General features: G+C 36.9%; 1 protein-coding gene across 2 annotated transcripts in view; it reads left to right on the forward strand.

The window, feature by feature from the left end:
- spg11 (SPG11 vesicle trafficking associated, spatacsin) overlaps nt 1–16,517 on the forward strand; it is a 38,210-nt gene that overhangs the window by 7,097 nt on the left and 14,596 nt on the right. For both annotated transcript variants that reach the window (XM_046858874.1, XM_046858875.1), the window contains exons 6-19: nt 1,208–1,581; nt 1,666–1,811; nt 2,027–2,156; nt 3,931–4,086; nt 4,232–4,410; nt 4,730–4,906; nt 6,678–6,749; nt 6,870–6,997; nt 9,889–10,064; nt 10,653–10,863; nt 12,036–12,245; nt 12,370–12,476; nt 13,125–13,270; nt 13,577–13,741. In XM_046858874.1, the coding sequence (XP_046714830.1) occupies nt 1,208–1,581; nt 1,666–1,811; nt 2,027–2,156; nt 3,931–4,086; nt 4,232–4,410; nt 4,730–4,906; nt 6,678–6,749; nt 6,870–6,997; nt 9,889–10,064; nt 10,653–10,863; nt 12,036–12,245; nt 12,370–12,476; nt 13,125–13,270; nt 13,577–13,741 (2,377 nt within the window). The remainder of the gene's footprint in view (nt 1–1,207; nt 1,582–1,665; nt 1,812–2,026; nt 2,157–3,930; nt 4,087–4,231; nt 4,411–4,729; nt 4,907–6,677; nt 6,750–6,869; nt 6,998–9,888; nt 10,065–10,652; nt 10,864–12,035; nt 12,246–12,369; nt 12,477–13,124; nt 13,271–13,576; nt 13,742–16,517) is intronic.

Consider the following 16,517-nt stretch of genomic DNA (forward strand, 5'->3'; position numbering starts at 1 on the left):
GATCTAGTATTAAGTGCCACTTCAATGTCATAATTGTGTGTTGGTACTGATTTAGTGGGGATCTCTGAATTTCAAAAAACAGATTTACATCTATTGGGGTGGATCCTGCATTGCTACGCTCCCAGTGTTTCTTTTGTATCCTGATAGAAATATTACTTTTATAGATGTAGATATGTAGAATGTGTAATTTATTTGAATGATTTATGAAATACACTATATTTCCAAAAGTATTGGGTCACCTGACCTTTCCTGGTATTTGTGGTTCTTTTACAAACTGTTACCACAAAACTAGAGGCGCACAATTGTACAGGACGTCTGTAGATGCGCTTGAATAAAATTTAGCATTCACTTAAACTTGGAAACCCAAACCTGTTCCAGCATGGCAGTGCCCCTGTGCACAAAGTGAGCTCCTTGAAGATCTGGATAACATGCTTTGGAGAGAAAGATCTTGAGTGGCCTGATGTAGATGCTCTGAACTCATCCTTACTGAACACCTTTGGAGTGAATTGGAATGCTGATTGCACCCCAGGCCTCCTTACCTACATCAGTACCTGCCTTTCATAATACCCTTGTGGCTGATCAACACAAATGTCCATCTTCCCAGAAGAGTGGAGGAAATTATAAGAGAAAATCAGGACTAAATGTGGAATCCGATGCTCAAAAATCACATACCGTACTTATGACCTGGTGACCCAATACTTATTATATAGTGGATATATAGTGTATATGCTTCGTAACCAAGAGGTATGTTATTACTGAAGAGAAAAACTATCAAAAACTAAATAACAGATTTCGATTAGAACTAGATTTAGATTTAGAATTTGAAGAATATCCCAGACATTGTTAGAAAATTTCAGTCCCTGCCGCCAAGATGCTTCTGTGTCAGTCACGGATCATGAAAAGTGAAACTTAAATCTGTCACGGGTAGTCGGATTTATTCACGCATGTTAGAAATATGTCTTTCTTTTCGCATATTTTTTTACAACATTATCATAATAAGCTGTACATTAACTTATTGGGAGAAAAACAGTAGTTTTTTTTTTCATGTGAAATCAGAGATCGAGCACCCCTATATAACCACAATGCCATGATCTTCGTTTCATAACACCTCTGTGAAGATTGGTAGTCGAATCAGGATCCTCTTGTGGAAGCAACTGTGACTATTCGGGGTCACCTCTAATATATAGCCATCTTTCTGTGTGTACAGCTCATGGGAGACAAGGCTGGCATTGCTCTATAAGCAAGCTAAAGCACCATCTCCTCCAGCTCCGCAGCTGCCGTGGTACAAAGACCTCCCTCGCTCCGAGTGCCGTCAAGCAGCAGCCACCGCCAAAATCAGTCGTTCCACTCTATCACCAGGGGGCGCTGTGATGTCTTTCACTGTAACGGAACAGACCACGCCAACCATGTTAATTGTCTCCGAATTTTCCGTAGTGCTTAGTTTTACCACGCCGGGAAACAAAAGCACAACCCTGGCGTACTGGGACCTGGAGTCTCACACTGTTACATATCATTGCATTGATGCCCCGGCCCTGCCTGTTTGCTGGTCAGGAGAGGAACACCTTTCTCTGATTCTGAAAGGTACGTGCCAGATAAATCAGATCCTCGCAAAACTTTTACTGACACTTCTTCAGGAGAATGTTTTTTGTGATGTGTGTGTTTTAGCATCAGGCCTGTCTTTGGTGCTGTTCACGGTTTCTCAGGACGAGCTGCTGAACAGATTGATGGTGTTTGGAAGTGCCGGGGTGGTGGACTCACTGTGCCATCTTAATGCCTGGGGACGTTGTTCAATGCCCATCCATTCCCTGCAGGTGCATGTCGTCGTCTTGTATGCAATCATGGGAACAACGATAACATTTAAAAAATATATCATAGGCAGTCATTTTAATAAACTGTTATTATTGAAATAACACAAATCTCTGACCTGGAAACAGAGTCCTAGGATTTTAGGTGTAATGAAAAAGGTATAATTGCATAATAGATTAAAAGTATATACAATTAACTTCTTTTAACCTTTTTTTTTTAGGCAGGATTAAAGAACCGACAGCTGGATATGGTAGATTTCTTCCTGAAGAGTAAAGAGAACATTCTCTGCTCACCCACAGGCTACAGTCTGCCTGAACAATCCCCCACTTCAGCGCAGACGCAGCTGAAAAGTGAGCTTTTTTGGTGTTTTTTTTGTCAATTCTCTGCATAAAGTGAATCCAATTTATTAAGCTTAAACCTTTTGTTCTTTCTAATAAACTAGCTTATTACACTGTATGGACAAAAGTTTATAAGGTTTGTGTGATTTTTTTTTTTTTTTTAATATCCCATTTTACATATAGTCCCCATTTACTATTGTTATACCCAAATTTTTTTTTTTTTTTTTTTTTTTGTCGAACGCAAATTTGTTAAAACAAAAAAATATATTTATTTAAATGTAATTACCAGTCGATGCGTTCTACTTTTATTATTTAGAAAGTGACACATAAATTGTGACCAATATCAAAAATGCAGGTTGATTTCTCCTCGCTAAACTGTTTCTCTCGAATATGACGTGTCCTGAGAGTCACCTAGAATACAGATTAACATGGCAGAGGTAGAGCTGCATCTTCCTGGAATAAATTTATGATTTGCTGTCTGTCTGAAGCAAAGAAAATATCTGTAGTATTATATATAATATCCATAGTGAATTGCAGAGCATCATATTTTTTCATTGCATCGAAATGCATTGAATCGCATTGCGTCGAATCAAATCGGGAATCGGATCACACTGCATCGTAATGGGTGAATTATGGGATCGCATTGTATCACATCGGTAGCTGCTTCTTGTGTCTCTTTAATTCAGTTATAGAGATGCACATCCCCAGTGCACGTGTATGCAAATTCGAACCTTACGTAGACTTCCTATGTAATGATTATGCATTATTCATTCATTGATCTTCATCAACCACTTTACCCTGGTCAGTGTCCTGAATATGGATTATAAACAGTCGCTGAACAGTGAAATTTGTTCTGACAGCCCTAAATATGTAGTGAGTGTGAGTAATGAAGCGCTTTAATTGGAAAGAGCATGGTAATTACTCACATGATTAAGCATACAAACCTAATCATAATATACCACAGATGATTCGATTAGACGGGCTGTACTTCGAAGTGCAGTAGGATGGGATAGAAATGCGTGTGTGCTTCATTAAATAAAAGAGAAACGGAGAAAGCTGTGCGCTCTGATAACTGCCTCTGTGAAGACATATGTAGATGAACTAGATAACTTGTGTGTAAGTGCTGGTTCAGTATTCCTTTTTTAACGTTCATACAATATTCATTTGATTCTGTGTCCCATAAATATGTATTACAAAAAAACCTCAGACAGACAGAGAACGATATGTTAGTTTATATATAGTTGGTAGCAAGGTTGGACACTAGAAAAGTTAGATAAATTGGATAGATGGATGGATGGATGGATGGATGGATGGGTGGATGGGTGGATGGATAAATGGATGGATGGATGGATGGAGGGTGGGTGGGTGGGTGGATGGATGGATGGATGGATGGATGAAAGGATGGATGGATAAATGGATGGCTGGATGGATACATGGATGGATGGATGGATAAATGGATACATGAATGGATGGATGGATGGATGGATGGATGGATATAGATAGATAGATAGATAGATAGATAGATAGATAGATAGATAGATAGATAGATAGATAGATAGATAGATAGATAGATAGATAGATAGATAGATAGATAGATAGATTCTTTACTGGTTAATTCTAAATGAACTGTATAGTAATGTGTTGTGTGATTATAATTCAGTATGGAATTTAATCGCTGGTTGCCATGCTAATGGTACTTGCAGCCATAGTTGCTCTAAACAATTATACATATTCAATTCTGTGTATTACATATCTATACATATTTCATTATTTGTGTCTATAAAAGACGTCCAGGATCTGTGTCCAGCCTTGGATCTGCTTCTGTCTGCTATCCGAGACACGAACACCGAGGCTCAGAGCAGACAGTTCTGCGAGCAGCTGCACAGCATGACCCTCAACTTCCTCCATACACAAATCCGAGTCATTCTAACCGGCACTCCAGGTTACATTCACACAGTTCATTCGCAAATATCTTTAAAGATTGTGTGAGAAGACGGAATGTGTACTATATTGAGATGTAACTTGAAGCGTTTGTCTCTAGTGCATGTTTTTGTTAATTGACTACGTTTGTCATTCTGCTGTTGTAGAGCTCGATGCTAACCTGCATGAGTGTGTGAAGATCTTGAGTGGGTATATCTCTGAACTGCGTACCTATTTGAGAAGGTACCCATGGGGGGAAACGGGTGAGAGCCAGACACCTGCCTCAGACACTGACCCTGTCCCTGATATGGCCAATGAGGATGAATGGGAAAACCGCTCTGTTGAGGTAGGGGCCTTTATAGTTAAACCACTGCTATTGGATATTAGTCCTAAAGACCATGACACGTGTTAGTGAAAAGCCAAAAACAGTTAATTTGAGAGGTTGTATTTATTTTATTTCCTTAAAATTCAACCTCTCGAATCAACTGTTTTTAAGTTTTCACTAACACGTGTCTTGGTGTTTAGGACTAGTGCATCTTTGAGCTTACGTTAATTATGAGTCAAAAATTCAAGCACTGTTCAAATCAGATACAGATCGGGTACAGTTTACACCTCTGAAGGTGTATGTGTGTCTCATTGTGTTTTGGATTGTGGACATGTTTTAGGAGGTTGTCCAGTGTGCAGTGTTAAACAGGGAGCTCCCACGTGCACAAGCATATCTACGCAGGCGCAACTGTCCCGAGCAGAAGCTGGAGGAGCTGAGGAAAACCGGCCTAAGACTGGCCTTCACTTGTCTCACACACCGAGACCTGCAGCAGGCCACAACACTTCTCACTAACATGGTACGTCAATGCATCATCCATTACATCTACACACTTGGACAGACTGATTTGAGATACCGTTTGACCTCTTAGCCTTCTAAACCCTCTTAGACCAATATCCCATTGTTCTCAGGTGTTAATGTTTAGCAATAGATTAAATAAAAAGGGACAAGAGTAACCATGACTATACAACTATACATCAGTCTAAAGCTCTAAGCCTCAAGCAGTGATTTCAAAATGTTTTTCAATGACAAATGTATTTGCAGTACACACAAACAACGTGCATAATAAATGATGTACTTACATTATTATTGTAATAACGAGTCACAAACACATCCACTGCTGCAAATCCTGGTTTATTAGGAAAGATAAGGGTCCAGTGAACAACATGCCGTAAAGCATTGTTGCTCCAACCAAACAATAGTGTTGTAATTCAGATGGTTATTCTTTTGTTTATGTCTCAGTACTTCGGTTTGGTGTTTATGTATGTGTTTCGGAATAACTTTCACATGAAAAATGACATCTTGCTGGTTAAAAAATAAATAAAATATGGCTGGTAGAATATAGTGTTACAAAACAAATAAGACCACACACAAAAAAAAGGCTCTTCAGTCTACACTCTATAAGCAGGTGTCGATGTTTTATTGGGCACCACCTATCATTTCAAACCTTTTATTTCCATGCAGTAGCATTACACAAACGAAATCATTGAGGGAAAATGAAGCCAATGAGTGCAGGATTTTAACAATATATGGAAGGATTTTATCCCTAATGTGGTGGAGTTTTATTACTCTTTACAAACTCACTAAATGGTCAAACGGCACACGTGCATTGTGACATACCAGGAAGTGATTCAGCTCTCAATTTGGCACAAACAGCTGTTTATAGCTCGTGCTAACTGGACCTTGTTTACAACAAAAAAAAAAAAGAAAACAAAGATTAAATTTACAGTCAAAATAGTTGTTTTATCTGAGATTTGCACAAAGCACAATGTGGAAAATATTCTTGGGGGAGGAGTAACTAACAACAGAAACTTCCTGGAAAAATCCTGGATGGAGACTATTTTATATCTGTAAGTTACAATATATCTTCCTTTACAGTTTTATACGTTTAAGATTGGAATGGCCGGACATCAATATGAATGGCCATGACTGTAAAACAATAGCTTGTCTGGCTACCTGGCTATCAAAATGAATGTCAATTCAATATCAATAACCAAACATAAGGTCAGCCATTTATTTCTATGCAGACTGTAAAAATAGAGTATGACTGGCCACCTGAGTTTAGCAGGTGGCTCTTAAACAGGGGGAGGGAGAAAAGGATCAGACATAGTCGCAGATAAATGTTTGTAGGAATCTCATTTGTCTTAAAAATATAAACTCATGAGACATGTGGCTTTTAACCCAGTACTTTTCTGGATTGCTCCAGGACTGATTTCATGTATTGATATATACATAAATAAAAATAATGTTCAATGCAGGAAATGTATATTCATGGTACTTCATCATCTATATCTTTTTGAGCAATATCAACTTTGATGATTGACAGTAAAGCTTAAAGTGTCTTCTTTCCAAAGATATCTAAATTGTGTATGTAGCACACTTTTATCAGGAACTGTTAACATTTAAAGTTAGGTAGAGCATTTTCAGCCCCAATTATGAGTCCCAAAAGCTGTGGTGAAGGCTAAAAGGTTAAAGAAATAAATATAAAAAAAAATCATACCTATTTTTGTCTCCTATGTTTGATTCTTTCATAATTCCTTCCTGTATTTTCCTCTGTTACTCTATTTCAGGGATTCAATGTGAAAGAGCAGCTCCACAATATCTGTGTTTACACGGCTGATCAGGACCTTAGGTCCTTTATGGTGAGTAAAATTGTACTTAAACAATAAAACAGACTGCAGACTATAATTTAATAATTAAAAACAGTCCTGGTTGTAATTATGGGATGTAAAAAAGATTTTTTTCTTTTGCTAATCAAACAGGTCGAAGAGTTGAAAAGACTTAATCATTTCTCCACTGAAGACTTACAAAGAGTGGAGTTCCTTAAGCAGATGGAAAACTTGTTCTCTAGACCAGCAACAAGATGCAAAAAACCTTTGCAAAAGAACAGGTAAGGCAATAAATTTTTCATTTTTATCAGCATATCAAACTTTACTATGTGCTGCTAGCACCAGTATACAGGCCACTGATGATGCACCTCGTCACATACTTTCCTCTTTACTCTTGTTCTTTCATTACTTACATTTCAACCTCACATTTTTTGTATTAGTGTCTTGGTGTTTAGCTCTGTTTTGTTTTAATGTTTACTATTGCTGTTTCACTGCACCTCGATCCGTTAGCAACAACATTTCATTCTTTTGTATACAGTGTATGTGGAAGAATGACATTTAAGGTTGAGTTGAGTTGAGTTGAGTTGAGGGGTTACAGTTAAATAACACTCGTGTCATGTGAGTTATTTAAATGATTCTTGTCCCAGTGTTTTATTTAGTTCTACAAAAATCATACTGTTTTGTATTTAAGCACTGCATGGAAAAGTACCGTATTTTCCGGACTATAAGCCGCTACTTTTTTCTCACGCTTTGAAACTTCAAGCCAAAAAACTGAGCCCCATAACTTTAGACCAATGAAATTTCCAAACGGACACGAAGATACGCACCTCACCTGTGTTCTGAGCTGCACGGCATCGGGAGAAAAGCTTCACCGATGGTGAGTTTTAAACGCACAACGATGCCAAAAGATAAACTCTCGAGAGAAATAGTTGTAAAAGGAAGGAGGAAGACATTGAACAATGACTTTCTTGGTAGGCTACTGTTTATTGTTTTGAGTTTGGGTCATGGGAGAGCTCACTAACTCCAGTTGCAACAGAAATCTTTTTTTATTTTTCTTGGCAACAGCATTACAGGTTAGTCAAAGAAACTTAGAAATGAGCATCACAAAATAATAAGGACATATTCCTCGGCCTTGCACACATGCAGTAATACCGAAAAAATGCGGCGGCAGGCTATTCCCAAAGTGCCACTCTGCTCTTAAAGGAGCCACAACATATTTCACCCGTTACACCGTGTAACAGACACTGTCTTTCGTTAAAGCCTGTGTAAAGTTCCTTAGTTTCAATGTAGGCAATGTAGGCTTATAGACAGGTGCGGCTTATTTATGTTAAAAATAAAAATCGTTTTAAAATTCAGTAGGTACGGCTTATATTTGAGTGCGCTTAACAGTCCGGAAATTACAGTATGTAGATTACAGTAGTCAGATTTCTTTTATAAGTCAAATATTTTTTTGTAAGGTACCTGTATATTTAATACAGTTCGCAGGCAAAAATAAAAAAATTTAATTACATTTGAAAAGCATATGAAGAAATTGCTTGCTATAGCACTTCCTATATAAAAACAAAAAAGTATTGGGACCCCCTGACTTTTCCAGCCATATGTGGTTCCTCCCCAATTTGTTATCACAAAGTTGGAGGTCGTAGTCTTTGAATGTTATAGCATAAAATTTTCCCTTTACTTGAATTTGGAGATCCAAACCTGTTCCAACATGACACAAAGTGAACTGAATGAAGATATGGTTTACATAGGTTGGAGTAGAAGTTCTTAAGTGGCCTGCTAGAGAGCTATGAACTTATCCCTATTGAACACATTTGGGATGAATTAGAACGCTGACTGCACCCCAGGGCTTCACACCCTACATAATTACTGCCTCCAGTAACGCCTTATGGCTGAACGAACACAAATCTCCACAAGCACACTCAAATCTAGTGGAACATCTTCCCAGGAGAGAGGAGGTTACTGTAAGTGCGGGGGATTAAATGCAGCATTGGATGTTCAAAAAGCACATACAAATCATAGTCAGTTGTCCAATAACTTTTGTTTTTTATTGTTTATTAGATCTAAATATTCCAACTGGTATAAATAAGTATAGTGCTGAATGAAACTAAGAAAATAGAAATAGAATATTTGCATGGTAACTTTCAACATTACACTTGAACATTTTTGATGACTCAGTGCTTATTTCCAATCTCAGATCAACACTGCTCATCTTGTTATGACGGTTATCAAATAGGCTACAGCATTGTTTTTTTTGTATGTGGATCATGTGATTTTAATGTGATGGTTTGGAAAGGTCCAAAACAGCTATAAATGTAGAACATGAAATTTGCCTCTGAGGTAATTTTGGGTGTGGATTGAGATTTGAGGGCATTATAATGAAGTCCATCAATTTTAGTTATTGTCTTGAACAGATTTCTTGTTCATTAGTTAAATTATTCTAAGAAAAAGGAATTATTTTGGGACATATCTCCCAAATGTCTCAGTTACCCATGTTTCTTTGCTATGTGCTAAAATATTCCATGTATTTGGAGTTTCTGAAAAATACATGTTCTACATTGATGCTGCAACAGCTTGACTGTTATAATAATACTACTTCTACTACTACTAATAATAATAATAATAATAATAATTTCTGAGCAAGGCCTTTAACCTCATAACTGCTCATTTGTATGAATGGAATAAAATGTAACATGCGTTGAACAATGGCATCTGCCAAAGGCCATCAATGTAAATGCAATAGAAAAAAATCCTAGTACATAATTATTTATTTATGGAATGGTTATTATTATTATTTTTATATATTATTCATAGCACTGCTGGATTGAGTTCTGGAATGTAAGGGTTTTGCTTTTTATCTGTACTCCACTTTTTGTATTGAATAGCACTCACTGCTTGTTAGGGTTGAGAGGGATGTGTCAGTTGTTAATTTATTGTATGGTATTTATCTTTATTCAATTAGTTATTTGTGCAATTACTTGTAATTACATGTAATTACAAGTAATTAGATGTAAATCTGTATAGCGATTACTACAGGGATTTGTCTTCCTGTCATCCTTTTATTGTTTGTAATTGTAAAGTTTTGTGCTTTTTTTTCCCTTAATACTTTAAAGTATACAATTTTAAAAGAAAATTGTGCGAAAAACGTGCACCTCCTGCATCTCTTTATGTGTAGGGTTCTTCAAAGAAGCCAGCCGGAAGATGTAAGTAAAAACCTGCTTCAGGAGATATTACCCAAGCCCTTGTCTTGCTCAATCCAGTCTCTGGTTGGCTCGGTGCATCTGGACTGGGTCAGGCACTGGGATGATGACACACAGAAATCTGTCCTGCTCTCCCGACTCCCAGACCAAAGTGAGTGCATAAAAAATATTAAATATTACCTCTTAATAATGTATTGTTTAATTATTTATTAAAGAACTAAAGCAGGAGTCCCCAATCTAAGACCCACCTCCACATTTGGAACGGCTCTTTGAACAGCGCTAGAAACATATCTTAAAAATTCAATTTAAAATATATATTTTACTCATATCTTTATTTTATAATAGAAGTTGACTTTTAAACAAATATTTTCTTTAGTTATTAATAAAGATTGAGGCACGACAGTCGATTCCTTACCGATAGTTTTTCCGGCTTCCGGTCCACTGTGATTACAAGAGCTAGGGGTAAATCACTGAAGCTACTGTGTGCTGCACATAGAGCACTATATTCTACTTATTATTTATAATTTCATAATTTAATAATTATATTTATGTTTGGTTTGTTTTTTTATCCAGTATCTTTATCCAGAAAAAAATTGGGGACCCCTGAACTAAAGTATCTCTAAATGTGTAAAAGATTATTGTTTGAATTTTTTGTGTTTCGATTTTAACAATGACCATGTGTAATGTGTAAATCTATGTGTAAATCAGGTCTTAAAGCTACTTTGCTGTTTTCACTCAGTACTGGGATCCTGCAATCCAGCTGTGCTGTGGTCATACCTCACCTCCCTACATGACCAGGATAGAGTTACTGCGTGGTTGAAACACACAGCCACACAAGACTGCAAGAGCTCTGCTGCCTCTAAGTGGCCTGCGTTCACTGCTGCTGTTGTGGACGGAAACACCTACTGTAGTGATTATATGAAAGACCAAATTCTGGACATGCTCGCCAGGTTAGAATATGGAGCAAAATAAATTATAGCTAACAGTTAGAAGTATGAGATTTGTAAGATTTGCGTAGCTTCTTTATTTAACTAAAAAACGTTTCCCTTTTCCACAAAAAGAAGATCACGGGTTTCCAGAAATATATTCAAATGTCCTTTATATTAAAATATTTCTAATAGTTAGTGGTTATATGCCAAGTTCACTGACAACATTGTGTAAGGGGAGAAAATATGAATCATTTCAAGCTAAACAGTTTTCAAGGAGGAGTTATTTTTTCACTCACTATTTCTTAGTTATGTTTCGTGCTGACATAAATCAGAACTCAAACATCGGTTTAGTGAGTTCCACGTTGCTATACGACAAGGATGTACTGAGCTACAGCTAAGATGGAACTAATAGAACAGTTGTAAATGGATTCGATTTTGTTAAAATAACTTCAATTCGATTTTATATGTACATCGCTTTTTAACAATAGATATTGTCCCATTGTCTCAAAGCTGCATTTTAAAGGATTAAATAGAATGTGACTATAAATTTGAGAATCATAAATTAGTTCCTGTTGCTCATATATCATCCCTAATAAAGCCGACACTGGCAGGGAAAAACTTCCTGAAATGGTATTAGGAAGACATTTTGAGAGGAACCCAACCTTATTTTGGGTGGCAACGAATGTCCATTAATTAAAGTCCCATCAGTGGTGAAGTTAACTGTTCAATAAGGGAAATTTGTAGCAGAGATTTTATAATAATTACAGTCCAAATCCTTTTGTTATGGTTCCAGATTTACCTCATGGATCTTTAGACTGTTTATGTGGAACCATCCTTAATTTCAGTAAATGGTTTCTAATTGAAGATAACTCTTTCCAGAAGTAGTGCATCAGGACGAATCAGGCAGATCTGGAAAGATGACAGGGACAGGGTCACTGGTACCTCAGGAGCATGTGTAGCTTGACAGAGATAGAGAAGAGCGAAGGAAAGAAGGAGAGAGAGAATCGATATCCTTATTGTTATGGAATGGTTCAAAACACTACGCGGTCCCTTCATCATTAAATTCTCAATTGTTCTTATTGAGGGTGGATTTTTTTTTATTCATTAATGTATTTTTTCCATTACATTTGCTAGCAACATTTGATCCTGCTGAAAAAAAAAAGGTAGCAATTCGTTGTTTCTGTGCTTCGCAGGCAAGAAGTGTTTGTGCAGTCAGAAATGTCTGACTTTGAGCAGCTGCTGTGGAGATTAGCTCAGGCCAGAGGCGTTATGCAAGACGTCAATCGCACTCCTGTCCCACAATTCCGTTCTTCCAAAGGACAGGACTTTCATACCTGCTTTATTCAGCATTGTTTGGAAAGCAATCTACATTATCTGCTTTATACCTACTTGCAGCATTATAGGTAAGTTAAGTAAAAAAAAAATCAATAGCATGATTTCGAAATATTATTACGAAAAAAACACACAGACATATGTTTTGCTCGAACTTTTTTTCCCCCCCCTGACATTTCTATCACTCTCAATCAGATTGACCCCCGATAACTGTCCTGCAGTCGGAGACCGAGATCTGTATGAGAGCTACCCCTGGTTTGAGATGATGGTCAAACTGCAGAACATTACAAGAGATCTTAAAAGTTAGTATGTAGAGTAGTAATTTAGTCATTAAACTTCAAAGTAAATAAAGATATCATAATATATACTGTTTTCCCCCGAAAATAAGATCGGGTCTTATATAAATGTTATACAAAGGGCTTATTTTCGGGGGATGTCTTATATTTTCATGAACAACAATCTACCGGTACATTTATTTATGTATGAATAATGTAGAAAAAAAAACAACTATATATCATTCACTTCATATTGCGACCTGTACTCTGATTGGTCATCTGTTTATCGTACCTCCCGTACAAAGGGTACTTGGGTATTTACAAATACTGTAATTATAATTATATTACAGGTATTATATTAATATTATATTATGTAATTATTATTATATTTTATATGATATTACTATAATTAATATTATATAAATCTTAATATTTTATAGCACCTTGAAAAATCATGCTGATGCTTTTTTTTGGGGTTAAACACGGTATCATAGATATAATGAGATTTGCAACATTGAGGCAATTTTATTATTGTTGGATATTAATTCTTGATTATTAGGAATGTTTTCTAGATTTTATATCAGCAAAAATAATTTTTACGAGTCTAGAATGTGTCTAGAATGACTTGTAACTAATACTGTATTAAGTTTCCTAATGCGTTTTTTTTTTTTTTAGACCCGGAACTGGTGTTTCAGGCAAGTCTGACAAGTGCGCAGGTGCTGTTACCAGGCAGTCAGGCTAGTGTTAGCAGCATGCTACTGGAGGGGCACAGCCTTCTTGCTCTCTCCACTATAATGTTTGCACCTGGGGGCATTGATCAGGTAGGAGCACTTTAGTATCTTTCAGCTCTTACCATTTAACACAGTTACATATTTATCCACTCATAAATAAAAAAGAACGACTGATTTCGCAAAATGTAGTTGAGTAAAAAAAAAATGATATTTGACTTGTAAAAGAAAATGGAATGGAAATACTTAGTGAAAAAGCTACTTAAGTATAGTAACGAATTACATTTATTTCGTTCTTGTCCAGCTTAAGGATTCATCAGCCAACACAGAAACAAACTTTTACTCATTCTGGATGAATGCTGTTGCTCTGATTAACTATAATTTGATGTCTCTACGTAGGTGGTGAAGGAGGGCGATAAAGGTCAAGACGCCCTGTCTAGAGTGGACCCGCAGCTCCTGAGGATGGCTCTGAGTGCATACCCTAAACTCAAAGCTGCTCTTTTTCCACAGATTGGCCCAAGAGTTACATCAGTTTGTGATGTATCGATATACCACCTCATGCAGGTACATACTTATAGTATATAGTGTTTTTTTTTTTATACATTACAAAAAAAAATCATAGAATTACAAGACAGAGTAACACGCCGCAGATGGATTTAACCTCAAATGACCCTCACATATTGCTAACTTCAAATGTAGGAAGAAATTTTTAAGAAAACCCCTCACCCTGGGAGTTCTAAATTAATGGCTGTTGTCAATTAGCGTTTGTGTGGAAAAGGTCTACTAATCGCCTTGTCAATGTGGTGCAGACAGACGAAAATGAATTGGCAACGGGATCATTTCAAAGTAAGAGAAGACTGAATCTTCTGTTCACTGAGGTTCAAAGAGCACACCAGGTACAGCATGGTTTAGATTAATTAAAATGAGTCTCATGTCGAAGAGATTTAGCTTTCATCTTTCAGCATCGTTTTCATTATGTCTAACTGTTAGCAGACATTCAGTAACACTCTTATAATTAGCAGTCCCACGTTAAGGTTTGTCGGTCTCACAGACTTTGTACAGTTTTGGCAGCTTCACTCTCGGGCTAGCGATAGTGGCTAATGAACCAGACAGCCTCTTCGGATAATGAAAATCCCGCCTATTAACTTGTAGGAGGTTAAGTTATCAAAAAGAAAAAAGCTGCTATAAAAAAAAAAAAAAAAAATTCACAGGAAGTATCTTAAAGCACTGCTGCATGAATTGCCATTCAGTTGAAATCAGGACATTGGATCGATTTGTCTGTTAGGTTAACTAAGCTATAAAGCCATTAGATGCTCCTCAGGTTGAGCTTTATGCAGAGAGATGGATATACTGTATATATATTGAACAAAAGTATTGTGACACCTGACATTTCTAGCCATATTTGTTTTTCTTTTCCCCACATATTGTTACCACACAGTTCTGACCTCAGCCCTATTAAACATCTTTGGGATGAATTGGAACGTTGACTGCACCCCAGATCTTTTCACCTCACCTACATCAGTACCTGACTTTACTAACACCATTGTGGCTGAATGAACACAAATCTCCACAAGTACAATCCAATATCTAGTTCTCAGAAGAGTGGAGCTCATTATAAAAGCAAATGAGAACTAAATTTGGAATGGGATGTTTAAAAAGGCACATGTGAATCCAATGGTCAAGTGTCCTCAAGCTTTTTTTTTATGTAGTGGATTTGCATTCCCAGGACAATCCAAAATATTTTTGAAATCCAAATCAGTGAAGAAATTAAGGTAGATGGACAGTGCTGATAAGAAGAAACGTGATTTTATGACCCAAAACTGTGAACTCCAAGAGACAGCAATCAAAACAATAGGAAAATTTGGTGTATTAGTGGAAATATTAAACTTTCTCTTTTTTTTATTGTATTGGCTTTTATATATACGATTGATTTATTTATTTTGGCTCTGTATATGACCACTTGCTTTTCCCAGCATTTCTATCCACTCATTAATACTCATAAATCCATACTCTAATGTGTGTTGATATTGATTAACTAGCAAATAGTGTTCTCATTAAAGGAAGAAGCTGGGTCTGTATTGTACAGCCACTGGCTTTGGTAAAGTATGCACAGAGCTACAAAGAATTATACAAAAATACTTCTGAATGAAATAAATCAAATGTTGTAGTTGTATTGGCCCATGCATGCTCTTAGTGCTTTTTTTTCCAGACTAATGAGCTATGGGTGTAAAAAGTTTAAGCACATCCAGAGTTTATGGAGAGTTTGAGAAACAAATAAAGAAATAATTTGACAATTTACAGCAAGATCTGGCCGTTACTTTGATCATATGATTGTAGTGATAGTTTGGGACATATGCAAATTGGTCGTTATATGTAAATTGGTCAGCATCAGCCAATTTGTTTTACAAGAATCTTGTGTCTTAAGCTTTATTGCAGACTTGACCAGATTTAAGTTTAGTGTAAATTAGAGAAAATGTGCAACCTCCATCTAGTGTGGTTTCTAGTGTTAGATACACATGTGCCACCTGAATGTGCAACCTCTATCTAGTGTGGTTTCTAGTGTAGATACACATGTGCCACCTGAATGTGCAACCTCCATCTAGTGTAGTTTCTAGTGTAGATACACATGTGCCACCTGAATGTGCAACCTCCATCTAGTGTCGTTTCTAGTGTAAATACACATGTGCCACCTGAATGTGCAACCTTCATCTAGTGTGGTTTCTAGTGTAGATATAATTGTGCCACCTGAATGTGTAACCTCCATCTAGTGTGGTTTCTAGTGTAGATACACGTGTCACATGAATGTGCAACCTCCATCTAGTGTGGTTTCCAGTGTAGATACACATGTGCCACCTGAATGTGCAACCTCCATCTAGTGTGGTTTCTAGTGTAGATACACATGTGTCACATGAATGTGCAACCTCCATCTAGTGTGGTTTCTAATGTAGATACACATGTCACCTGAATGTGCAACCTCCATCTAGTGTGGTTTCTAATGTAGATACACATGTGTCACATGAATGTGCAACCTCCATCTAGTGTGGTTTCTAATGTAGATACACATGTCACCTGAATGTGCAACCTCCATCTAGTGTGGTTTCTAATGTAGATACACATGTGTCACATGAATGTGCAACCTCCATCTAGTGTGGTTTCTAGTGTAGATACACATGTGCCACCTGAATGTGCAACCTTCATCTAGTGTGGTTTCTAGTGTAGATACACATGTGCCACCTGAATGTGCAACCTCCATCTAGTGTTGTTTCTAGTGTAGATACACATGTGTCACCTGAATGTGCAACCTCCATCTAGTGTCGTTTCTAGTGTAGATACACATGTG

The sequence above is a fragment of the Silurus meridionalis genome, chromosome 10 (assembly GCF_014805685.1).
Source record: "Silurus meridionalis isolate SWU-2019-XX chromosome 10, ASM1480568v1, whole genome shotgun sequence".
Taxonomy (NCBI): domain Eukaryota; kingdom Metazoa; phylum Chordata; class Actinopteri; order Siluriformes; family Siluridae; genus Silurus; species Silurus meridionalis.